General features: G+C 40.6%; 2 protein-coding genes and 1 long non-coding RNA gene across 3 annotated transcripts; 2 read left to right on the plus strand and 1 right to left on the minus strand.

Annotated features, from left to right (window-relative positions):
• The first annotated feature begins 331 nt into the window (after window positions 1-331).
• On the plus strand, window positions 332-8,200 carry mmachc (metabolism of cobalamin associated C). Its single transcript, XM_060917529.1, has 4 exons — window positions 332-576; window positions 2,905-3,102; window positions 3,231-3,383; window positions 6,615-8,200. The coding sequence occupies exons 1-4, from the start codon at window positions 484-486 to the stop codon at window positions 6,930-6,932; spliced, it is 762 nt and encodes a 253-aa protein (XP_060773512.1). The 5' UTR covers window positions 332-483; the 3' UTR covers window positions 6,933-8,200.
• mgst3a (microsomal glutathione S-transferase 3a) lies at window positions 7,055-27,532 on the minus strand. Its single transcript, XM_060917530.1, has 6 exons — window positions 27,427-27,532; window positions 27,078-27,229; window positions 8,628-8,701; window positions 8,405-8,462; window positions 8,222-8,294; window positions 7,055-7,373 (listed from the first exon to the last, which is right to left on the minus strand). Exons 2-6 carry the CDS (start codon window positions 27,192-27,194, stop codon window positions 7,234-7,236), a joined length of 462 nt encoding a protein of 153 aa, XP_060773513.1. The 5' UTR covers window positions 27,195-27,229; window positions 27,427-27,532; the 3' UTR covers window positions 7,055-7,233.
• LOC132882952 (uncharacterized) lies at window positions 16,635-19,746 on the plus strand. Its single transcript, XR_009654266.1, has 2 exons — window positions 16,635-16,778; window positions 18,609-19,746. It is a non-coding gene; the product is annotated as an uncharacterized LOC132882952 (long non-coding RNA).

Raw genomic sequence — 27,532 nt, forward strand, 5'->3', positions numbered from 1 at the left:
TGAGGGCGATTTTACGAGCGTCCCCAGTGAGTTAAACTGATAACTTTCGGAGCTTTTTCAGGAAATGTCAACACACCGCTTAGCACTTGGATATTTAAAAAAATAATAACAATAATCTTTGACACTTCAAAGCAAGACACGAATCAGTAAACAAGGAAAAGCTTTTCATTTTATGTGGAATTTTTATGCAGGAGTTAAATCAGGCTGTTTCGCCTCTCTTTAACGCCACGTCAAGGCTCAGCTAATGCTGAGAATTTGTTTGAAAATGTAAAATGAGAATTACATTCAGGCATAGAATTGTTTTATGAATTAGTGTCGACTTCCGTGACTTTTATTTTGAACTGCCCTCACGGCACATCCGCATGTGGACTAGCATTATGTAATTAGCAATTCATATTACCTTTACACATAATAATAATAATAATTTTAAAAAATACTGCTTAAAATTCAATTACCCATAATTCTTGGGAAGCGCCTTCAAATATGGCGACATCCAGTGAGACAATGCTGAGTGATGTTGTTCAGCCTCTTCAGGAGTCTTTAAACTCATTAGGTTTTGAAGGTTATCCTTTAAAGGTACGTTTATAAGTTAATAGTTTGATATTAAAGTCATGTTCGAGTGTTTTTGGAAGATTGTCATTAATTTTTCTTCATTTGGTGCCAGGAAGAGCACAGCTACCTGTACACATGGAGGAGTTTAAACTGTTATAAAATGTTTGTGAATTATATAAACCATAGGTTTGAAAATGTATTATACACTTTATTATCTATACTATTCAAAAAAAGTAGGGGATATTGGATTTACAAGTAGAATGAAATGCAGATCATGAGGTCAGGAAGGAAACAAATGACAGAAAAACATTAAGGAAACATTTGTCAATTTATTTGAAACCCTGTGTACAGTCAGTAAAGGACAGATTCTCCAGAATAAGGGTCAACACAAACACAGGGTCACACAGCAAATTTACCACCATTTTGAAACCGAGTCAGTAGTGGGTAAAACCCCCTCGGCGTGGCATACTCCTAACGAGACGTCCCAGGTCATTTTGGGGAATGTTATTCCATTCCTGTTGCAATGCTGCAGCAAGTTCTTGGACATTGGCAGGAGGTTGTTGGCGTAGCCGCTGTCCAAGCATGTCCCAGACATGCTCGATGGGGGAAAGGTCCGGACTGAGTGCTGGCCATGGTAATCTGGTGATATTCTGCTGCTGGAGGTAATCTGTAACGATCCTGGCCCTATGACATCTGGCATTGTCATCTTGGAAAATGAAACGGCGGCTATAACGACGTGCAAACGGCACAACATGGGGTGCCAAGATGTTGTCCCGGTAGTACTGCCCTGTGACACGTCCAGCAACAACATGCAAGTCTGTTCTGCCGGCAGCAGTGATGCCTCCCCACACCATTACAGAGCCACCCCCATACGGATCATGTCTAATGACGTTAACGTCATGGAAACGTTCGTTACGTCGGCGCCAAACCCTCCTGCATCTGTCCAGGAAGTCCACAGTGAACCTCGACTCATCTGAGAACATTACGTGGTTCCATCGGCGATTATCCCAGCGTTGATGATGACGACACCATTGGAGTCTGGCCCTAATGTGACGATCCCTCAAACAGGGAATGACACGAGGACGTCGGGCGTGTAAGTGAAATCTGTGCAGTCGATTCCTGATGGTCTGGCCACTCACTACCAAGCCAGTATCCCTTCGAAGTTGAGACCTTATCTGATTTGCTGTTACCATACGATTTCTCAAGGCAATAGTGCGGATGAATCTGTCCTGAGCCTGAGTTGTTGCCCTTGGTCGACCGGATCGTGGTCTATCCTGAACAGACCCTGTAGCACGATGTCTGGACCATAATCTGCTGATGACAGACTGGGAAACATTCAATGCTCTTGCCACAACGACCTGTCTTGTGCCAACCTGTAGCATGCCAAGGGCACGTAACCTCTCATCCTGTGTTAGACGGCGCATGGTCTCTGTTTAATTAACGACTTCAACCACTGATAATCTGATGCTTTCTCTTCAAAATCTTCCTTTGGAGTGGCTCTAACCTTCCAATTCAGAGTCATGCAAATTTGTGGCACGACCCCCTTGATCATCAGTAGCATCCCGTGCTGATCATGAGAGTGTCATTGATGTGTTTGGGTGATGAATTTCTTTGGAAATGCTTCCTCAGTAAGGAACTATACAACATGCTTTCGTATCCCTTTGTATATGTGAAAATTTGGATCTCAAAATAAAATATATCCCCTACTTTTTTTGAATAGTATATAATCATACATGCCTTATGGTAGTTCAGCGATTTAAGGCTCTGGGTTACTGATCTGAAGGTCGTGAGTTCAAGCCCCAGCACTGACAAGTTGTCACTGTTGGGCCCTTGAGCAAGGCCCCATGCACCCCCTTGTTGTATGTCACTCTATATAAAAGTGTCTGCTAAATGCTTCTAATGTAAGGCATTCTCATCTCATCATCTCTAGCTGCTTTATCCTGTTCTACAGGGTGGCAGGCAAGCTGGAGCCTATCCCAGCTGACTACGGGCGAAAGGCGGGGTACACCCTGGACAAGTCGCCAGGTCATCACAGGGCTGACACACAACCATTCACACTCACATTCACACCTATGGTCAATTTAGAGTCACCAGTTAACCTAACCTGCACGTCTTTGGACTGTGGGGGAAACCGGAGCACCCGGAGGAAACCCACGCAGACACGGGGAGAACATGCAAACTCCGCACAGAAAGGCCCTCATCGGCCACGGGGCTCAAACCCAGACCTTCTTGCTGTGAGGCGACAGCGCTAACCACTACACCACCGTACCGCCCTATGTAAGGCATTCTGATTAAAAAAAAATCTATTATTTGAAATACTTGACAATGTTTCTCATCCATGTTTCCACACAGATAGGATGGTACAATGCAGTTGTTTCTCAGGCCCATCAGCTTCAGTACTCGGTGGATACTCTGGCGCTGGTGGTGCTGAGCACGCCATCCATGTTTGAGAAAGTGTTCCTGCCTTTCCTGCAGACAGGCTGCTGCAAAAGTGTCAGAGATCCTATAGATCAGTGTGTAGCCCAGACCATCAAATCCTGCGTCTCTGAGGTTAATCAGCCATTTCATCTGATGTGTGAAGTGTTTTTCCAGAGCTTTTAACTGATCATAGGAAACTCAGCAATAAGTTTTCTGTAGATTGCAGTCATACCTTTGAAATCATATTTTTGTGATCTCAGTGTCTTCCTGACCAGAGTGTCGATATCAGTTTTGACTATGAGCTGCTGCCCAGCAGAAAGCCTAAGTTTCTGGCTCAGACTGCAGCTCATGTAGCAGGAGCAGTGTGCTACTACCAGCCATCAGACATTCAAGATCCACCATGGGGGAACAAGGTACCGAAGTGCGTTCTGTCCCACAGTATATACTGTATGGCCAAAAGTATGTGGATACCTGACCATCACACTCGGGGTCCTTTCTCAAACTGTTGTCACAAAAAGTTTGAAACACACAATTGTGGAGGATGTATTTTGTATGCTGTAACTTTGCAAATTCCCTTCACTGGAACTAAGAGCCCCAAACCTGTTCCAGCATGACCGTGCTCCTGTGCACAAATTGAATTCCTTGAAGATATGATGTAACAAGGTTGGAGTGGAAGAACTTGAGCGTCCTGCAGAACCCTGACCTCAGAACCACTGAACACCTTTGGGATGGACTGGAGCACCCACTGAACCCCAGACCTCCCTAATACTCTTATGGCTGACAGCCACACCCCAAAATCTAGTGTAATAACTTCTGAGAAGAGTGGAGGTTATTATAACTTATGACAAGCAAAGGGGGAACAGCTCCGTATTAATGGCCATGATTTTTGGCACAGGATGTTAATTCCTCAGGTGTCCACATACTTCTGGCCAAATAGTGAATGTGGCAAAATTAGACACTGATAAATATTATTTTAAATCAATGTCAACAGTTGATTTTGTAAAAAGAAACATTTAAATCGCACCCAGAAATCATGAATATAAGAACAAATGATAAAAGTCTGAAACATTTGGGGAAATTGCTTCTGATACCACAAGTTTGTTTTTTTGTACAAGAACATCACTTATTTGTATGTAATACTGAGGACAGTTTAAGCACTTGGAGTGTCATTGTTAAATGTAAATTACACAACCTTACATACAGTGGTACTTGAAAGTTTGTGAACCCTTTAGAATTTTCTATATTTCTGCATAAATATGACCTAAAACATCATCAGATTTTCACACAAGTCCTAAAAGTAGATAAAGAGAACCCAGTTAAACAAATGAGACAAAAATATTATACTTGGTCATTTATTTATTGAGGAAAATGATCCAATATTACATATCTGTGAGTGGCAAAAGTATGTGAACCTCTAGGATTAGCAGTTAATTTGAAGGTGAAATGAGAGTCAGGTGTTTTCAATCAATGGGATGACAATCAGGTGTGAGTGGGCACCCTGTTTTATTTAAAGAACAGGGATCTATCAAAGTCTGATCTTCACAACACATGTTTGTGGAAGTGTATCCTGGCACGAACAAAGATTTCTGAGGACCTCAGAAAAAGTGTTGTTGATGCTCATCAGGCTGGAAAAGGTTACAAAACCATCTCTAAAGAGTTTGGACTCCACCAATCCACAGTCAGACAGATTGTGTACAAATGGAGGAAACTCAAGACCATTGTTACCCTCCCCAGGAGCGGTCGACCAACAAAGATCACTCCAAGAGCAAGGCATGTAATAGTCAGCGAGGTCGCAAAGGACCCCAGGGTAACTTCTAAGCAAATGAAGGTCTCTCTCACATTGACTAATGTTAATGAGTCCACCATCAGGAGAACACTGAACAACAAATGGTGTGCATGGCAGACGGTGCGTTTACATGCACATAGAGAAAATCGAATTTCTGCCGTTGCTCAACTGAAATCGAAGTTCTAAATGCCATGGAAACACCTTAGCTAGGCTGAAATTGAACCGAACTTGATTTCTCGTAATCGAGCTACACGACCTAGATTATGCGATTTTTGCCGAGCTACTTAGTGCATGTAAACCCTATCGAGCTACATAGTCGAGCTCCTTACTTCAGCACTGCCCCTTCGGGAGTGACGAGACCACAAGCGGGAAACACGACAGCCTCGGTCGGCATGACAACAGTAGTAGCGAGCAGCAGAAGAGGTCAGGAGGAACAAACGAAGAAGAGAAAATGGCATGCAGAAACGTGCACTTCTGGAGCAATGAGGAGACAGAGTTGATGCTCATTCAGCTTAAGGAGTTGAATATATTAAAATTCATGGACGGGAGAAAAACGCGCAATGGAGAACACGGAACTGATAACTTTGTTTACACTCTTGAATAGCTCTTCTTCATGACGACAACCGGAAGTGTACCAACACGATGGGGCGTGTAGCGCCACCTGTGGCTCGGGTGCATAATGTACCTCACACAATAGCTCGATTTCCTTGTGTGCATGTAGGATTGGATTTCTCTGGCACCCCTGCTGGGACCCTTGTCTCGATTACCGACAGTAGCTCAATTTGGATGTGCATGTAAACGTACTGAGAGTTGCAAGGAGAAAGCCACTGCTCTCCAAAAAGAACATTGCTGCTCATCTGCAGTTTGCTAAAGATCACATGGACAAGCCAGAAGGCTATTGGAAAAATGTTTTGTGGACGGATGAGACCAAAATAGAACTTTTTGGTTTAAATGAGAAGCGTTATGTTTGGAGAAAGGAAAACACTGCATTCCAGCATAAGAACCTTATCCCAGCTGTGAAATGTGGTGGTGGTGGTGGTAGTATCATGATTTGGGCCTGTTTTGCTGCATCTGGGTCAGGTCGGCTTGCCATCATTGATAGAACGATGAATTCTGAATTATACCAGCGAATTCTAAAAGGAAAATGTCAGGACATTTGTCTATGAACTGAATCTCAAGAGAAGGTGGGTCATGCAGCAAGACAATGACCCTAAGCACACAAGTTGTTCTACCAGAGAATGTTTTGGAATGGCCAAGTCAAAGTCCTGACCTCAATCCAGTCGAAATGTTGTGGAAGGACCTGAAGCGAGCAGTTCATGTGAGGAAACCCACCAACATCCTAGAGTTGAAGCTGTTCTGTACAGAGGAATGGGCTAAAATTCCTCCAAGCCAGTGTGCAGGACTGATCAACAGTTACCGGAAACGTTTCGTTGTAGTTATTACTGCACAAGGTGGTCACACCAGATACTGAAAGCAAAGGTTCACATACTTTTGCCACTCACATATGTAATACTGGATCATTTTCCTCAATAAATGAATGACCAAGTATAATATTTTGTCTCATTTGTTTAACTGGGTTCTTTTTATCTACTTTTAGGACTTGTGTGAAAATCTGATGTTTTAGGTCATTTATGCAGAAATATAGAAAATTCTAAAGGGTTCACAAACTTTCAAGCACCACTGTATTTGCCAGCTGAGATTTGAAAACCTTTGAGAACTGCTATAATAATAAACACTAAGTTAGTGTGCAAGGTCTAGAAATGAATTGGAATATTTAGTCTCTTTTTTTTTGGTCTCTGTATACTTCAGCTTTTTAACCTTTTATTATTCCTACGTTTCCATCTTGTTTCCCCTCCAGAAAATGTTTGGAGTGTGTATCCATCCTCGGCTGGGGGGCTGGTTTGCTATCCGGGCTTTACTGGTGCTAAAGGGTGTAGAAGTGGGTGAAGCATTTCAGCAGGTCGCTCCCCCTAACTGTGTTAGCTCACGGGAGGCCAGGATAGAGCTTCTGGAGAAGTTTAACCTGTGCTGGCGTGACTGGACCTACAGAGACATCATCCCAGCAGAGGAGCGCTATTCCCCTCAGCAAAGAGAGTATTTCATTACCCCTCCAGACCAGCGGGGGAAGCTGCTGAGGCAGTGGGGGTTTCTACCTGAAGACGAGCCTGAGACCTGAACCAACAAGCAAAGATGATGACCTGGGCAGTATTGCAATACTGATTTGTCTTAAAACCAAAATGCACACTGATTAGATGTACATAATTAGCTAAAGTGAAGCATGGACTACATTCTGTAATGTTGTATTTAAAAGAGCTTTACTATCAGTGTGATGATCGTCAGTAATACATTGATAATATGTATGGACGGATAACCCTCAGGTGACTTCATGACAAATGATGTATAATATTTTTTTCTAACAAATACAGTCACACATCCCCCCCCAAAAAAAGCATACAGCAATAGTGTGTCTGTGTTCTTTAAAAGTTTTTAAACATTTCTCTGGGCCATTTGGGTTTGCATCCACACCCCAGCATGATTCTGCCAGAGTTCAGAGTACATAAGAACAGACCCAGCAGACCGATGTACCCAAAACCTCCATGCTTCCTTCTCTCAGGCACTGTTCAAGAGAGGGGAAAAAACAAGAAGCACAATTTTGGTTAAATAAGTAAATATGTACCAACATCAAATGATCATATCCGGCTTATTGTCTAACCATTTACAATATTACGTTCTTACATATAATATTACATTACCTGGTTTCAACAGAATAGGACATTCATCAGCAACTGAACACCATTTGGCGTCAACAGACCTGATTCATTTTGTGTAGTTGCGATTCCTTACCAGCATCTTTGATTTGTTTAGATAGAATTATACAACAGCACTGTTAAATGCTCAATTTTGATTAGTCAGAAAGTTTTATATAACACCACTGGCTTTTTCATGTTTATGGAAGGAGTCTCCAGTATCAAGGCTTTGTAAGGAACTGTATAAAATGCTATTTAAAAAAAAAAAAGTTATAACAGGGACTAACTTGCTTTGTGGGCTTTCCACAACATGAAACAAAGAAATTTCATTAAAAAAAAACAACAACGAACCATTCTTTAATTAATACAAGTTGAATGGTTGGCAAATTGCTGTGGTATTTGAGGAATTCCAGGACAATCTGGGATAACGTCAGGGTGGAAACAGGGTGTCATATCACCCCACTGTGGATTTTTGTCTCAGGATTGAAATATCAGGTAATGTACTGACATCTAGTTTCAAAAAATGTCCCAGTCTCAACCAGAGTTTTGGTATCTGGGCCTAAAGCAGTACGATCTAGGGATTAAGGGAATGACTGCAAAACCTAACACACTGAATACCTTGTGAAAAATTGCATCTTTATTTTGTTATAAGGGAATGCAACATTTTCCATTTGAATGTCCAGGACAATGATAAAAGAAATAAAAATGAGCTACTCACTACCAGTGGAGTATTCATGTGCATACACTGCTCTGCCGACAATCCAGATTATTCCGAAAACACTGGCCAGACGCTAACACAAAAAACACACGCAGCAAACAAACAGAGAACGATATAAAATATAATACATCGATCAGTGATCACCAAGTCCATATTTTAAGTTTTGAATGGGACTGTACTCACTGGATAGTATATGCCTCCAGCAGCCAAGAGGAACAGGAAGGACGGCATGACTTCAACACTGCAAAGGGAACAGGGGAAAAGAACACTCGGACTAATCCAAACACTTCTGTGGGTTATGAACAGCGTTTTATCGCTTCTCTTACTAAAACCCACTGATTACTGTTGAACGGGCTGTATTACAATGTAAATGCTGCCATATTACACAGGATGTTGAGGCACATACGTATTTTGGTGAGCTCTCTGGATACAGTTGAAGATATGGCCATTCTCTGCGTCATCGCTGTACATGGTGGGATACTGGAGACAGGAAAGGAAGCAAAATGACTGTGTGTTTTAATAACTTGATTAGTTTTATTCTACAACCCCAATTCCAAAAAAGTTGGGACACTGTGTAAACTGTAAATAAAAACAGATTGTGAAGATTTGCAAATCATGGAAACCCTATATTTCATTGAAAAGTAATACGAAGACAACATATCAAATGTTGAAACTGAGAAATGTTATTGTTTTTTGAAAAATATATGCTCATTTTGAATTTGATGTCAAACACATTTCAGAAAAGTTGGGACAGGGGCATGTTTACCACTGTGTTGCATCACCTCTACTTTTAACAACACACTAAACGTTTGGGAACTGAGACGACCAATTGCTGTAGTTTTGAAAGAGAAATGCTGTCCCATTCTTGCCTGATATACAATTTCAGTTGCTCAACAGTTCGGGGTCTCCTTTGTCATATTTTGCGCTTCATAATGTGACAAATGTTTTAAATGGGAGACAGGTCGGGACTGCAGGCAGGCCAGTTTAGCATCTGGACTCTTACTACGGAGCCATGCAGTTTCAATATGTGCAGAAAGTGGCTTAAGCATTGCCTTGCTGAAAGAAGAGAGGCCTTCCCTAAAAAAGATTTTGTCTGGATGGCAGCATGTTGCTCTGAAACATGTATACATCATTCAGCATTAATAATGCCTTCCCAGATGTACAGGCTACCCATGTCACGTACACTAATGCCATCACAGATGCTGGCTTTTGAACTGTGTACTGATAACAAGCCGTCCCTCTCCTCTTTAGCCTGGAGGATGTGGTGTCCATGATTTCTAAAAAGAATTTCTACTTTTGATTCGTCAGACCTCGGGACAATTTTGCACTTTGCCTCAGTCCATCGTAAAAGAGCTCGGGCCCAGAGAACGTGGCGGTGTTTCTGGATATTGTTTATGTCTGGTATTAACTTGCATTTGTGGATGCAGTAATTAACGGTTTTCACAGACGATGGTTTTCTGTAGTGTTCCTGAGCCCATACAGTGATTTCCACTACAGACACTTGTCTGCTTTTAATGCAGTGTCGCCTGAGAGCCTGAAGATCGCAGGCATCCAGTGCCAGTTTTCAGCCTTGTCTCTTGCATAAAGAGATTTCTCTAGATTCTCTGAATCTTTTAATGATATTATGTACCATACAATGGTGCTTGAAAGTTTGTGAACCCTTTAGAATTTTCTATATTTCTGCATAAATATGACCTAAACAACATCAGATTTTCACACAAGTCCTAAAAGTAAAGAGAACCCAGTTAAACAAATGAGACAAAAATATTATACTTGGTCATTAATTTTTGAGGAAAATGATCCAATATTACATATCTGTGAGTGGCAAAAGTATGTGAACCTTTGCTTTCAGTATCTGGTGTGACCCCCTTGTGCAGCAATAACTGCAACTATACGTTTCCGGTAACCGTTGATCAGTCCTGCACACCAGCTTGGAGGAATTTTAGCCCATTCCTCCATACGGAACAGCTTCAACTCTGGGATGTTGGTGGGTTTCCTCACATGAACTGCTCGCTTCAGGTCCTTCCACAACATTTCCATTGGATTAAGGCCAGGACTTGATCATTCCAAAACATTAACTTATTCTTCTTTAACCATTCTTTGGTAGAACAACTTGTGTGCTTAGGGTCGTTGTCTTGCTGCATGACCCACCTTCTCTTGAGATTCAATTCATGGACAGGTGTCCTGACATTTTCCTTTAGAATTCGCTGGTATAATTCAGAATTCATTGCTCCATCAATGATGGCAAGCCGACCTGGCCCAGATGCAGCAAAACAAGCCCAAACCATGATACTACCACCATCACCACCATGTTTCACAGGTGGGATAAGGTTCTTATGCTGGAATGCAGTGTTTTCCTTTCTCCAAACATAATGCTTCTCATTTAAACCAAAAAGTTCTATTTTGGTCTCATCCGTCCACAAAACATTTTTCCAATAGCCTTCTGGCTTGTCCATGTGATCTTTAGCAAACTGCAGATGAGCAGCAATGTTCTTTTTATAGAGCAGTGGCTTTCTCCTTGCAATCCTGCCATGCACACCATTGTTGTTCAGTGTTCTCCTGATGATGGACTCATGAACATTAACATTAGCCAATGTGAGAGAGGCCTTCAGTTGCTTAGAAGTTACCCTGGGGTCCTTGGTGACCTCGCCGACTATTACACGCCTTGCTCTCGGAGTGATCTTTGTTGGTTGACCACTCCTGGGGAGGGTAACAATAGTCTTGAATTTCCTCCATTTGTACACAATCGGTCTGACTGTGGATTGGTGGAGTCCAAACTCTTTACAGATGGTTTTGTAACCTTTTCCAGCCTGATGAGCATCAACGCCTTTTTTGAGGCCCTCAGAAATCTCCTTTGTTCATGCCATGATACACTTCCACAAACATGTGTTGTGAAGATCAGACTTTGATAGATCCCTGTTCTTTAAATACAACCCCGATTCCAAAAAAGTTGGGACAAAGTACAAATTGTAAATAAAAACGTAATGCAAAAATTTACAAATCTCAAAAACTGATATTGTATTCACAATAGAACATAGACAACATATCAAATGTCGAAAGTGAGACATTTTGAAATTTCATGCCAAATATTGGCTCATTTGAAATTTCATGACAGCAACACATCTCAAAAAAGTTGGGACAGGGGCAATAAGAGGCTGGAAAAGTTAAAGGTACAAAAAAGGAACAGCTGGAGGACCAAATTGCAACTCATTAGGTCAATTGGCAATAGGTCATTAACATGACTGGGTATAAAAAGAGCATCTTGGAGTGGCAGCGGCTCTCAGAAGTAAAGATGGGAAGAGGATCACCAATCCCCCTAATTCTGCGCCGACAAATAGTGGCTCAATATCAGAAAGGAGTTCAACAGTGCAAAATTGCAAAGGAGTTTGAACATATCATCTACAGTGCATAATATCATCAAAAGATTCAGAGAATCTGGAAGAATCTCTGTGCAGAAGGGTCAAGGCCAGAAAACCATACCGGGTGCCCGTGATCTTCGGGCCCTTAGACGGCACTGCATCACATACAGGCATGCTTCGGTATTGGAAATCACAAAATGGGCTCAGGAATATTTCCAGAGAACATTATCTGTGAGCACAATTCACTGTGCCATCCGCCGTTGCCAGCTAAAACTCTATAGTTCAAAGAAGAAGCCGTATCTAAACACGATCCAGAAGCGCAGACGTCTTCTCTGGGCCAAGGCTCATTTAAAATGGACTGTGGCAAAGTGGAAAACTGTTCTGTGGTCAGACGAATCAAAATTTGAAGTTCTTTATGGAAATCAGGGACGCTGTGTCATTCGGACTAAAGAGGAGAAGGACGACCCAAGTTGTTATCAGCGCTCAGTTCAGAAGCCTGCATCTTTGATGGTATGGGGTTGCATTAGTGCGTGTGGCATGGGCAGCTTACACATCTGGAAAGACCTTTCAGCATTGATGGTGTATACCCAGGTTCTAGAGCAACATATGCTCCCATCCAGACGACGTCTCTTTCAGGGAAGACCTTGCATTTTCCAACATGACAATGCCAAACCACATACTGCATCAGTTACAGCATCATGGCTGCGTAGAAGAAGGGTCCGGGTACTGAACTGGCCAGCCTGCAGTCCAGATCTTTCACCCATAGAAAACATTTGGCGCATCATAAAACGGAAGATACGACAAAAAAGACCCAAGACAGTTGAGCAACTAGAATCCTACATTACACAAGAATGGGTTAACATTCCTATCCCTAAACTTGAGCAACTTGTCTCCTCAGTCCCCAGACGTTTACAGACTGTTGTAAAGAGAAAAGGGGATGTCTCACAGTGGTAAACATGGCCTTGTCCCAACTTTTTTGAGATGTGTTGTTGTCATGAAATTTAAAATCACCTAATTTTTATCTTTAAATGATACATTTTCTCAGTTTAAACATTTGATATGTCATCTATGTTCTATTCTGAATAAAATATGTTATTTTGAAACTTCCACATCATTGCATTCCATTTTTATTTACAATTTGTACTTTGTCCCAACTTTTTTGGAATCAGGGTTGTAAAACAGGGTGCCCACTCACACCTGATTGTCATCCCATTGATTGAAAACACCTGACTCTAATTTCACCTTCAAATTAACTGCTAATCCTAGTGGTTCACGTACTTCTGCCACTCACAGATATGTAATATTGGATCATTTTCCTCAATAAATAAATGACCAAGTATACTATTTTTGTCTCATTTGTTTAACTGGGTTCTCTTTATCTACTTTTAGGACTTGTGTGAAAATCTGATAATGTTTTAGGTCATATTTATGCAGAAATATAGAAAATTGTAAAGGGTTCACAAACTTTCAAGCACCACTGTAGATGATGTGATCCCCAAATTCTTTGCAATTTTACATTGAGGAACGTTATTCTTAAATTGTTGCACTGTTTGCCCATGCAGTCTTTCACAGAGCGGTGAACCCCTCCCCATCTTTACTTCTCAGAGACTCAGCCTCTCTGGGATGCTCTTTATATACCCAATCATGTTACTCACCTGTTGCCAATTAACCAAATTAGTTTTTGTTTAGCATTACACAGCTTTTTCAGTCATTTGTTGCCCTGTCCCAACTTTTCTGAAACGTGTTGCTGACAAATTCAAAATGAGGATAGATTTTTCAAAAAAACAAAACAAAACCCAAAACTTCTCAGTTTCAACATTTGATATGTTGTCTCTGTACTATTTTCAATGAAATATTGGGTGTCCATGATTTGCAAAAATTATTGCATTCTGTTTTTATTTTCAGTTTACACAGCATCCCAACTTTTTTGGAATTGGGGTTATAAATCCAAGTTGGTTGGTCTTGTTATGCCAGTATCTTTGACATTTATTTGGAAAATGGATTAATCCAAAGTGAGGCGAGCCTATGTACTGTGATAAAAGTGTAAGATGGTGTTATTTGCATTTGCCTAACTCTAACGCACAGCTTAGTAAATCACGCTTTGTAACATATCAGGATTTCTTAGTTTATTGTCTAGTCTATGATATATTGATGAGGACAGCACATGGGTTTAGACCAGTGTTTCTCAACCACTGGGCAAAGTGCCATCTTGTGGGGCATGATTATTTTTTCCAAGTTGAAGTAAAAAAAAAAAAAAATATATATATATATATATATATATATATATATATATATATATTTTATATATGTGTGTTTTAACTTGTAATAGGGTACAATTGCTGGGTTGCATCCGACATCACATCCGTCTCATGAAGCTATGGTCACACTACAGCTTGTGATGCTTTGCAATGGGTTATCAATGAAAATAAGGCATTTTGGTGGTGCTGCAAGGCGATATACATGTGAGCTAAAAGTTGTGGTCACACAGCAGGCCAACAGGTCGCGCCTTTGTGCGCTGGAGCCTGGCGCAGCTGGAGCAGCTGCATGCGCTCACAGAGCGCGTTGTACGCTTGCTTGGGACCCGGTCGTTATGGGAAACACCCGATACTGATTTGAGTGCAGCCAGCATGCACAAATATGGAAGCTGTTTTCACAGAGACTTTGCAAAGTATTATCATTATCACCAGCAAGTTTGTTTCTCACCATGTTTATAACGCCATTTAAAATACTCTGCTTTCTGTTTTGCTTTTGTAAATATCACACCTGCCAATAAACACTTCTTGCACTTAGCTCCGTCTACCGCTGTCAATTTTGTAGTGTCCTGATGCCCAGATCATTAACCCGGCCACATATAAAAAAAACCTATACGCCTCCATGGTCTTCCAGGTTTTCATCGGTTTGTCCATGTAGAATGATGTCTGCAGCACCAAGTAGTTTGAGATGTCGGGGAACTCAACGGATGGATCATTTTCCAACTCCTAGGAAAAATCTCTGTTTGTTAACATGTAAGGATCTAGCCCACTGAGTGGCTTCTATATCCACTTCTTTTGAGTGTACTTCTTGGTTTTAATAACTTGCTTGTTTTCTGTACACAAACATGGCAATAAGTTCTTGGGTTAATCGACCAGACTCCACTTTTGGATCATTAATCCCTTTTGAGTGAGAATGCCCTGCATGCATTATGTTGGCTTCTGGCACATCCATACAGTTTAAAATACAATACCTACAATTAAAACACACTGTTTTTTATTGCATTTATTTAATTACTGGGCTCCCATTTGTAACAGGGAGTGATGTTGCAGTCTGTCAGTACACTTTACAGTAGATTCTTTTTTTTTTTTAAGACTTTTTTGGGTTTTTTTTCCCACCTTTATTGGATAGGATAGTGTAGAGACAGGAAATGAGCGGGAGAGAGACAAGGAGGGATCGGAAAACGACCTCGGGTCGGAATTGAACCCGGGTCCCCGGATTTATGGTATGGTGCCTTATCTACCTGAGCCACAACACCCCCTACAGCAGATTCTAATAGAATAGATGAGCCAAAATAATTGGGGATCTTTGTTAATGGGCCACCGACTTGGTAAAAGCATGAATAGGTGGGCCTCAAAGCAGAAAAGGTTGAGAACCCCTGGTTTAGACGAGGGAGCACTTCAGATTAAAGTGAATTCTGAATAAAGTGATTTATGGACAATTTTATGCCCACGACTTACAAAATCAACTCTGTTTACAAGAACACACACCAAAAACAAAACAAAACCCATGTACACCTGGACATCAGTGGCTTCTCTGGGGATGCTGCCACCACCAAACCTAATCCTACTGGTTACTAATTTGTATGCCAGAAAAAACTCTTAAAATATCCTTCAAACAGAAAGGAAGTGATTGAAGCAAAACTGTTTGACATTTGACCTTGCTGTCACATTGACCTTGTTTGGATCAGTTCTGCTGCATACAGCGAGAGTTCCAGGTAAATCCTACAAACGTTCAACCACTCACTCAATCTCGAGACATTGCACTAACGAGAATCTCAGATGCACAGACAGACAACCTGAGGACATCATTCCTCCGCCAGCAGACATATACAAATGGCGTTGCATCTTGTGTGTATACATATTCTGTTCAGTTTCACACCTCTGCTGATATATAATCTGGGAAGTGACAAAGTTGCACTGCATTATGGGATTGTTCCACCAATTGGGTCAAGATTTGTTTACATGCAAGGACATTTTGCAAATTGAAACTGACCCTGTGTCCGATATCGCTCCCTACTCACTACATAGGACGCCATTTTGTAGTGAGGATTATTTAACTACACCCTATATAATGCACTCATAGTATCCCACAATGCATCATGAAAAGTAGTGTACAACCGATGGTCACTAACCAAAGCAATATCTACATGGATAATTTGCCCTCTTCTGTTTCGGACATTATTAACAATTTTATTAAGGGGTAAATATATTCACTGTGCACTTCCCTGGATTTATTAATGACTTTAAAATGTTTTTCTTGTCTCTCAAAAAAGACTAAAATTGCAAGAAAAACAAAGTATAGACATTGCTCGTTATTTGTTATTGTAATTTATGAATCCTTTTCCTTTTGTCTCTGCTCCGTTATATGTTCATTTAATTGCCTAATTTAAAATGTAATTTACAATGTTTGTTTTTCCTCTTACATGTATCCCCTAATCTTTAATTTTAATCCATATTCTCCCTGAGAGTTTGTATATTCTCCTTTGTTTAATAAATAAATTTAAAAAAAAAATCCTATTCCAATAAAAAAAGCAATATATCCCATCATGCATTGCAGTCGCACTGAAAGAAATCAAAAGTCTCAAATTTGATTTAATAAAAGGCAGCGGCAAAGAAGAAAGTATTCAGCCTTGATTAAAAAAACTGAAAGATGCAGGTACTTTGTATTGATTAATGTGGGAAATACGCTCAGTATAATATGGATTTATCACAAAAATACATGCATGTATGTATTTATTATTTTGAAAACCCACCAGCCGACTGATCTGGCACGTTTTAATTGTGCGACAGTAATGACGTAAATACCAGCGCGACGGACTAGTGTCCGAAAGCGTTTTTTGTTTTTTCCTTCATTTTACCAATGCGCTCACTATATATGTAATGGTATAGTAATTCCCTATATAGGGAGTAGGGAGTAGTGAACGAGTGCGCGATTTCGGACACAGGGTGAGTTTCTGCTTGTTAAGTCTGACGTCACTAGTCATTTCCGGGTTCAAACAATCCTTCGGGGTTGCCACTGTTGATTTTTTTTTTTAAAACACATACGTATAACGACAAACTCTCTACAATACTTTTAACAAATCTTTCAAAAACCAAAATCCCACCTCCTCTAATAAGTGGATTAAAAGATATGTAAGACAAAGAAAAGAAATAAAAGAAAACAAATATAACAAGGGGTTAGTACAACTGATATGACAATAAGTGAGCATAAGTTCTTAGCCTGGGCATTGTTAATTTTATTGAGACATTTGTGAAATAAAGATAATTCCTGTTTAAGTACAGATCATAATGGAGAGCACTTTCTAAATCGACATTTGTGTATGTAATATTTTGTAACTATAATAAGATTATTCACTAGAAACTCAAATGTTCTTATTTTTCGGAATCACACCCATCTGAATATTTTGGAAGGAAAAGAAATCTATACTTATGGATTTGGAAGATATCCAATTGTGAAGGGATTTCCATAAGTGCAGAACTACCTCGCAAGCATAAAACAGGTGTTCTGTCGTTTCTATGTTTGTGGTACAAATATAGCAATTTTCTACTTCTAATTGAAATCTTTTTTTTTAATATAAATTCATTGGAGGGATATATATCGCTAATCGTTTTAAAATGTATTTCTTTATATTTGGGGGGGGGATTGGAAATTTTAAGAAATTTGTTCTGACAGTTGAAATTTTAGATTTGTCATAATTTTGAAGACTAATGGCCCTTTTCCACTACCCTTTTTCAGCTCACTTCAGCTCGCTTCAGCTCACTTCAGCCCGACACGGCTCGCGTTTCGACTACCAAAAACCAGCACGACTCAGCTCGCTTCAGCCCTGCTTAGCCCCTAAAACTCGCACGGTTTTGGAGTGGGGCTGAAGCGAGCCAAACCGAGCCGAGTGAGGCTGGGGGCGTGAGCAGACACTCCCCTGTGCACTGATTGGTGAGGAGGAGTGTCCTCACATGTTCACACACGCCCCGCGAGCGCGCTGGGATCTGTAAACACCGCAAACCCGGAAGAAGAAGAATTACGAGAATTTCTGAAGCCTTATGCGCCTCGCCTCATCTATACGCTCTTGCCAGTATCTGTTTGCGTTGTCGGTGACAACAAGCCACAGAACCAAGACCAGCAACACTAACGACTCCATGTCCTCCATGTTTATTGTTTACTATTCGGGTCGTGAGACTACCGCTTAAAAGATCACTGGTGTCACTGTTTGCGCTGCTTAACGACATCACGTGACGTCCACCCACTTTCGCTAACTCCACCCAATGTGTCCACCCACTTCCAGCCAGCACGGTTCAGCGCGGTTGTAGTCGAAATGCAACTCCAACAGCCCCGCTCAGCTCGACTCAGCACGGCACGGCTCAGCCCGACTCAGCCGCGTTTGTAGTGGAAAAGCGGCATAATGCTCCTGGGGCGGCACGGTGGTGTAGTGGTTAGCGCTGTCGCCTCATAGCAAGAAGGTCTGGGTTCGAGCCCCGTGACCGGCAAGGGCCTTTCTGTGTGGAGTTTGCATGTTTTCCCTGTGTCTGTGCAGGTTTCCTCCAAAGACATGCAGGTTAGGTTAACTGGTGACTCTAAATTGACCGTAGGTGTGAATGGTTGTCTGTATCTATGTGTCAGCCCTGTGGTGACCTGTCCAGGGTGTACCCTGCCTTTTGCCCGTAGTCAGCTGGCATAGGCTCCAGCTTACCTGCGACGCTGTAGAACAGGATAAAGCGGCGAGAGATAATGAGAACTAAATATTTTCTCAAAAACTTATTCTTGCACTTTTTGCTCACCAGGTCTCGTCTCGTCTTCTTCCGCTTATCCGGGGCCGGGTCGCGGAGGCAGCAGTCTAAGCATGGAAGCCCAAACTTCCCTTTCCCCAGACACCTCGGCCAGCTCCTCGGGAAGAACACCGAGGCGTTCCCAGGCCAGCCGAGAGACATAGTCCCTCCACCAGGTCCACATCATCAATTTTAATATTGCGTAATCTCGGTGTCAGTATATTTTTTATTAATTAAATAAGGGCTATTGAAATGTTTTGTGTCACTTTCTTATAAGTCTCGATGGAGCAATCCATATCATATTTAGTATTAAATTCACTTAATTCAAGTATATTGCCATTTCCATCCATAATATGTACAATAGACCATAAGGTCACGGCCAGTTCTGATCGAGGGAGTCGAGGTGGAGGCTGTTGATTCCTACAAGTACCTCGGGCTGTGGCTGGACAGCAAGCTGGACTGGACTTGCAACACCAACCACCTGTACAGGAAGGTACAGAGCAGGCTATACTTCCTGAGGAGGCTGCGGTCCTTTAACATCTGCAGGAAACTCCTATGGATGTTCTATCAGTCTGTGGTCGCCAGTGTCCTGTTTTACACCGTGGTGTGCTGGGGGGACAGCACATCCAAGAAGGACACATCCAGCCTGGACAAACTGATCAGGAGGGCCGGCTCTGTGGTCTGCATGAAGCTGGACTCTCTAGTGATGGTGTCAGAGAAGAGGACTATGGACAAACTACTGAACATCATGGACGATGCCAGTCACCCTCTGCACACCGTCATGAGCAACCAGAGGAGCCTGTTCAGTGACAGAACGCTCCTTCCCAAGTGCAGGACGAACAGACTTAAAAACTCCTTTGTTCCTCACGCCATCAGACTGTACAGCTCCTCTCTGGGGGTGTAACAGGAGGACAGAAGACGGGAAGGAGCAGTAGCCTAGCCTGACAAAAAGCAATACTGGACAATGTGCAATACCTCTCCTGCTGGACTTTTTTCATATCTTATTTTTTATATTTGTATATGTAAATACTTAATTTATCTAGAAGCTTTTTCTATTTTTTATTCTCTGTTTATCCTGTAATGATGCTGCTGGGATTTTAATTTCCCTGAGGGAACCCTCCCAAAGTGATCAATAAAGTTCTATCTAATCTAATCTAATCTAATCTAATCTAATCTAATCTAATCTAATCTAATCTAATGTTTTTCCATCCATTCTTCCATAAATATCAATTTCCTCCTACTTAATACAACCCCAATTCCAAAAAAGTTGGGACACTGTGTAAACTGTACATAAAAACAGAATGTGAAGATTTGTAAAATCATAGAAACCCTATATTTCATTGAAAATAGTACAAGAACAACATATCAAATGTTGAAACTGAGAAATTTTATTGGTTTTGAAAAATATGTGCTCATTTTGATTTTGATGTCAGCAACATGTTTCAGAAAAGCTGGGACAGGGGCAACAGATGACTGAAAAAGTTGTGTAATGCTAAAAAAAATAATAATAATTTGGTTAATTGGCAACAGATGACTGAAAAAGTTGTGTAATGCTAAAAAAAACAACAACCTAATTTGGTTAATTGGCAACAGGTCAGTAACATGATTAGGTATAAATAGAGCATCCCAGAGAGGCGGAGTCTCTCAGAAGTAAAGATGGGGAGGGGTTCACCACTCTGTGAAGGACTACATGGGCAAACAGTGCAACAATTTAAGAATAACATTCCTCAATGTAAAATTGCAAAGAATTTGGGGATCACATCATCTATGGTCCATAATATCATTAAAGGATTCAGAGAATCTGGAGAAATCTCTGTATGCAAGAGATAAGGCTGAAAACTGACATTGGATGCCTGTGATCTTCAGGCCCTCAGGTAAAACTGCATTAAAAGCAGACACATGTCTGTAGTGTAAATTACTGTATGGGCTCAGGAACACTACAGAAAACCATTGTCTGTGAAAACAGGTCATTACTGCGTCCACAAATGCAAGTTAAAACCAGATATAAACAATATCCAGAAACACCGGCGCCTTCTCTGGGCCCGAGCTCTTTTACGATGGACTGAGGCAAAGTGCAAAATTGTCCTGAGGTCTGCCGAATCAAAAGTAGAAATTCTTTTGAGAAATCATGGACTCCACATCCTCCAGGCTAAAGAGGAGAGGGACCATCCAGCTTATTATCAGTGCACAGTTCAAAATCCAGCATCTGTGATGGTATAAGGGTGCATTAGTGCACATGACATGGGTAGCTTGTACATCTTGGAAGGCGTCATTAATGCTGAACGATATATACATGTTTCAGAGCAATATGCTGCCATCCAGACAAAATCTTTTTCAGGGAAGGCCTTTCATCTTTCAGCAAGACAATGCCAAACCGCTTTCTGCACATATTAAAACTGCATGGCTCCATAGTAAAAGAGTCCAGGTGCTAAACTGGCCTGCCTACAGTCCAGACCTGTCTCCCATTTAAAACATTTGGTGTATTATGAAGTGCAAAATAAGAAAAAGGAGACCCCGAACTGTTGAGCAACTGAAATTGTACATCAGGCAAGAATGGGACAACATTTATTTTTCAAAACTACAGCAATTGGTCTCCTCAGTTCCCAAATGTTTATCGGGTGTTGTTAAAAGTAGATGTGATGCAACACAGTGGTAAATATGCCCCTGTCCCAACTTTTTTGAAATGTGTTGCTGACATCAAATTCAAAATGGCATATACTGTATATTTCAAAAAACAATGAAATTTCTCAGTTTCAACATGTGAAATGTTGTCTTTGTACTATGTTCAATGAAAAATAGGGTTTCCATGTTTTGCAAATTATCACATTCTGACTTTATCTACAGTTTACACAGCGTCCCAACTTTTTTGGAATTGGAATTGTATAACTCTTATTCCACAATGGGACACTATGAGGGTTGAAGTTATGTTTAAAGATCAACTTCCACTAACAATACCTGTTGATGAAAGGTGGAGAGTTTAATAGGCATAATATACATGCATGCATCTTCATCCTATCTGAAAAAGCTGGACGTTGTTTATCATTCTGCTTTGAGGTTTGTAACTGGTGCTGCAGCAAGAGCACATCATTGTAATCTATATGACATGGTGCAGTGGACGTCACTACAGCTTAGAAGGAAATCTCACAGCCTAGTATTTATTACAAAGGCTTTAATGGGTAAACTACCTCCGTACATATGCAATCTACTGATACTGCACCAACACTTACAGTACACGTTCGTCAGTAAAACTCCTCCTTCAGTCTCCACCTACATGGACAGAACTGGGCAAATCTGCCTTTAGTTCATATGCAGCACATGAGTGGAATACATTACAAAATACTTTAAATTTGGACTCCCTACCCTCCTTAAATGTCTTCAAAAATCTTTTAAACTCAGTTCTCACACAACAGTGCCATTGTTTTTCATAATTTTTAACCCTTATATCTTTAATTCATTTTTTTCTTGTCTATAACATCTGGAATGTCTATGGGCTTAGTCTGTGTTTATTTTATTTTCATTTTTTGGAATGCCTGTGTGCTTATATGTGTATGTTGTCTATGTATATTGAAACTTTTTATTTGCTGCCACCTTGGCCAGGACTCCGTGGAAGAAGAGATAATGTATAGTATCTCAATGGGACATTCCTGGTAAAATAAAGGATCAGTAATTTTTTTTTTAGGTATTTCGAAATCACATGTGAATAGAAACTTGATACCTCCGACTTTACTAAATACAAGTGTAGGTAACGAGAACCATATCTTTTCACCGCTTTTTAAAAAGGATTGGAGCCATTTAATTTTTAAAGGTTCCATTCATGATTTCAAAATCAATTGCCTTTATGCCCCCTCCTCATAATTTTTTAGCAAGTCCCTGGTTGCCACTGTAGATAATTTGTCGCTAGAGTTGGCGACTTTTTAGACCCCTTTAGCGATTTTAAGATTTAAAAAAGCCTAGTGACAAATCTAGCGAGTTTTTCACCACACATTAGTGATTGTCTTCAACTCGATACGGCTTTCCTGTTCACATCGCAAGTGCTGTTCAAAAAACAAGTTCGTTCGGCTCACACTGTAACACCTAACTTGTGCTCACGACCAATCACTGATACACAGTCCCGCCCCACGACCAAGTGACGCTTTGTGAGTTCCATTTCCCCTCACGGTCGCGCGTGAAGGGCACGCATGCGCCACTCCGGATAAAACAATAATGAACTATTCTGATGCAGTTCATACGTTATATTCAAATAGTAATAGTTCTATAAAACTTGCTAATGGTACTTCTCCAAGATTTTCTCTGAAACGTGGAGTGAGGCAGGGGTGCCCCCTATCAGTGTGCCTATTTCTTCTTTCTGTGCAACTCAGTTTACATGTCAAACTCAGTCCATTAAAGGGTATGGTCATCGCTAACAGAGAAATATTTATAAGTCAGCTAGCAGATGACACTGCTCTCCTTCTCAGGGATGCTTCGCAAGTATCAGTGGCAATCAGCAGTATCCAGTCCTTTTCGAAAGTCTCCGGACTTTCCCTTAATCTTAATAAATGCGAACTTTTGCCTGTTAAAGACTGTTTGGTAGCCTCAATTCATGGAATTCCTGTGAGAAACTCTGTAACATACCTTGGTATTAAAGTCACTAAAAACGGGCAATCCAGATGCCCTGTAAACTTCACTCCTATTATTGAAAACCCCAAAAAAATCCTTAACCACTGGCTGCAGAGAGACTTGTCTCTGAAGGGAAGAGTTCTGCTCTCGAATGCAGAGGGAATCTCATGTCTAACCTATGCTGCTCAGTCGTTACATGTTGATAACACAACGTGTAAATCGATTGATAAAATGTTACATAATTTATGGAAAAACAAAACCCACTACTTAAGGAAATCTGTCACTTTAAACTCCTATGACAAAGGTGGCTTGAATTGTATTGATTTTGGTGCACTTAATAATACCTTCAAAATAAATTGGATCAAAAAGTATTTGAAAAACCCCACATCTATTTGGAATTTCATTTTGCATCATGTATTCTCAACTTTAGGCGGCCTTAATTTCCTGCTGCTCTGCAATTACAGCATCCCAAAAATACCACTGAAACTTTCTCACTTCCATCGACAGGTTCTTCTCGTGTGGACATTGATTTACAAACACAGTTTCTCTCCGCACAGTTGCTTCATTTGGAATAACCGTAATATTGTTTATAAAAACAAAACACTATTTTTGGATAAATGGTTTAACAACGGAATTGTTATGGTTAGTCAATTGTTCGAAAAAGATGGGTTGCTGTATAATTATTCTGAATTTCTTATGAGATATAATGTACCAATAACACCTAGAGAATTTTCAGTGGTTTTTGATGCTATTCCTTCAGGTCTGTGTATGTTATTCAGGGGCTCTTACAGCTCTCCTCCTTCATCATTCAATCCTCCTGATGCATCACAGTCTTCTCTTGGTAGGGTTTGTTTTTCATCTGGCAAGCTTCTTAACCCCAAAGTAAGAGCCATGTTTCAGGATGGCCTAGTCTCTGTCCCTCCAGCATCATTTTATTGGGCCAATTTTGTGTCTGATATTGAATGGAAAAGTTTGGACGTTACCACAAAGATTTTTTTCTATCAAACAAAGTCAAAAAGAGATCTAATTTAAATTAATACACAAATTCTACCCTGCAAAACAATATTTATCAAGATTTAAGAATGATATTGATGTTAACTGTTCTTTCTGCCAAAAGCATCCTGAAACATCTACTCACTTATTTTGGTCATGTGAATTCACTTATAAATTCTGGATGGACTTCCACAGGTATGTTGCTGATTCTGTCTTTTCTGATTTTCACCTTTACTATAAGAATGTTATTTTTCGATTTCATAATTTTAAATCACAAAGATAAAGTTGCATTCTTTTTTTATAAACATGTTTTTATTTTTAGCAAAGTTTCACATACACAAGTGCAAATTCATCAACAGAAAGCCTGAACTCTTTGTACTTAATAAAGAACTTGAACAATATAGGAGGACAATCTCTTCATCGAAAAATACAAAAGCTTTAAAGACTATCAACATTTGCAAATCGTTAAATTTGTTTACATGAAATATGCTCTCGCACACTTAATTACTCTCTTGTCTATTCTGTTTTTTTCTTATATATATATATCACGGGCGATTGCTCTAAGACAACGAGGGAGGCTCAGCCTCCTCTAAAAATGACGAACATTGTGTAGGATGAATTGCGCTAGGCTTATGTTATAGCCGACCTTATAACATTGCTATTTCAGATCCAGAATCATTGCATTTAAACAGATCACACCGCACTCACGATAAAAAGGTGCCAAACAAAACCAAAAGACTGTTGAAACAAGAAAAAATGTCTGCACACTTAGATCCTTTAGTTCATTTAATTGCCAAGCTTTTGGTCAGAGACCTTCCTCAGGGCACAAACAGATCCAGAATCATAGAAATATGTGTGCTCAACCCAACTACAGCGCGAAATCATTCCGTTATAACTTTCCCCAGTTCGCCTAATGTGTGCGTGAGTTTTTCCCCCTCGTGACAGCGCGATGCAGCCCAGCCTCAGTAGACTTCAATGGCATTCGGGAGCTATGCACTTTTCAATCTCAAAATGCAAGACGGTTATTGGACAAATACTGCGAAAATGCCCACCCACGGACTCCAAGCCTCACAGTGGGAGGGACATGGCAGTTTCCGCGAGGAGACTGGTGATTGGTGAAAGCGGCCAGATATTTTCTTTGATTGACAGCTCGTTTCAAATATAGACAGGCAGCGGTGAATTTCAGTTCAGTTCCATGCAGATTCGCAAGCGCTGTGGTGTATTGTAAGAGATCAGCTTACATTTCGATTTCATTCATTACATACGGTTTCTACCAGCTTTTTTAGTTTGTATATATTTTCATTGTAAATAAAGTGTAAATATAGTGTTGTCAAGTTTGCTATCTTCGTTCCAGAAATTTCGTTTATTTGAGTGACTGAACTTGAACTTGAGGGGGCTAGTCAGCTAGCAAGAAAGCTGCGCACGGATGCCAAGCATTGCTGATTTAATTTTGGCGAAGCCATTTGCCAGTCTTCCTTTTGAGGAAAAAATTAAAATTAAAGAGCAGGGTAGACCAACGCCTCAAATTGACTTGGTGAAAAAGGTAGGGAATAATACTCGTTCCTTTCAGCTCTCCTGGTACGAGAAAGTGAATTGGCTAACAGCAAGTGACCCACATCAACAACAGTAAATAGGCTACTTTAGTAATATGTCATGGATGGACCAAAAATATAGAATCAATTTAAAATGTTTATGCTGAGTATATTATATTGGAATATATATTTTTCTGGATATGAATTAAACACAGCTACAATTTGGAAAACACTTTTAAACAAAAACACAGCCGAGAACATTTCACACTACAGACCTGGATTAAAAAAGTGAAGGGTTATCAAAATTGTCAATAAAACATTTCTCAGTCAAAATAAGTAAAATATAGGGAAAGTGTCATTGAATGAAATGTGTGGCACCCAGCTCTATGTTTGGCTCCCCAAAGTCAGTGCTTGTGCCTATTCCAGAACACTCTGCTGTTACTGCTGAGGTTCCTGACAAAGAGCTGCTTTCAATAATGATCAATTTTTAAACAACATGCCACAATTTTAAAATATAAAATATTAAAATATACCCCCCAACACCACCATCATGTATATTGGACAGTAGGCTAATGGGCCAAAAGAACCTGTTATTTCACAGTTTGTGACGCTGCCAACAATCAGCCAGATCAGAGGCAAGAGTATGGGCAAAATTGATGTGTTTTTTCTTTTAAAATCTGGAAATATCGTAACCGACCAGCCTCCCCTGTTTGAAAGACTACCAGCCGCCACTGATAGTCTGTTCTTGGAATGTCTTGTTCATATCTGTATTTTGCTCTTGATTTCGCTCTGTTTAATTGTACTTAAGTTTAAAAGAGAAAAAAAATAATGAACTATTCTGAGAGTATTGTTTCTGTGTAGCCTGGAAACAGAGTGTAAAGCCAGTATCTCACTGGGCTGCGACTAGTTGGAGACAACAATTACGATAAAATATGCGAATTAGCGACAATTTTCACTTGGAATCACACTTTATTGATATTCGCATATTTTACCGCAATTACTTCAACTAGTCGCAGCTCGGCTTTCCTTCGGCAGGCAGGGAAGTACAGGAAGCCTCACGGAAACTGACTTGACAGCTTTGTTCGCGACAGCTTTGCGACACCAGCGACGCATTTGCGGCTATTTTGACAGAAAGTTTGTCGCACGAATTTTTTGAACATGTTCAAAATTTCAGCGACGAAGGAGCGACACTTTGCGACTCATGAGAGGAAACTGAGAAGCCCCGCGAATGTTTCAAGACACTTTTGAAACTCTCTCGCGAATGACGGTCGCAAGCTGTCGCAGCCCAGTGAGATACTACCCTAAGTGCAACCACACAAGAACAGAAAACCCCTTAGAAGAGCCATGTGGTTTATTCCCTCACCTGCACGTTGTACTTTCTGCGAGCCCTCACCACAGCATGAGACAGGAAAGTGAGCTGGAGAACAGAGGCTGCTCCAGTCAGCAGCACAAAGCCATATTCCTTAGACAACACCGCCATCTTCACCTTGAGCTGAACAAAAACACCTGGATGATCTGGACACAGTAAGAGACATCCGTGTGAAACCTCAACACAGAAAAATAACTCGGGGAAAAAAAGTGTCAACAGGATGTAACAAACATGAACCTGCATGAAACTTAAACTCCAATAACAATACACTTCTGCTAAAATCTCTTTAAAATTATTACTAACTAATTAATTAAATAAAGAGTAGAAGCACAGAGAAACCTACCTGTACCAGCTCAGCTGTGTCCTTCTGCAGAACCGGTCCTGTGACCAGAGACAAAACAAGGCGAGATTTACTTTCAGATTTGACTTCACTGTTCCACCTTAAATTA

The sequence above is a fragment of the Neoarius graeffei genome, chromosome 3 (assembly GCF_027579695.1).
Source record: "Neoarius graeffei isolate fNeoGra1 chromosome 3, fNeoGra1.pri, whole genome shotgun sequence".
Taxonomy (NCBI): Eukaryota; Metazoa; Chordata; class Actinopteri; order Siluriformes; family Ariidae; genus Neoarius; species Neoarius graeffei.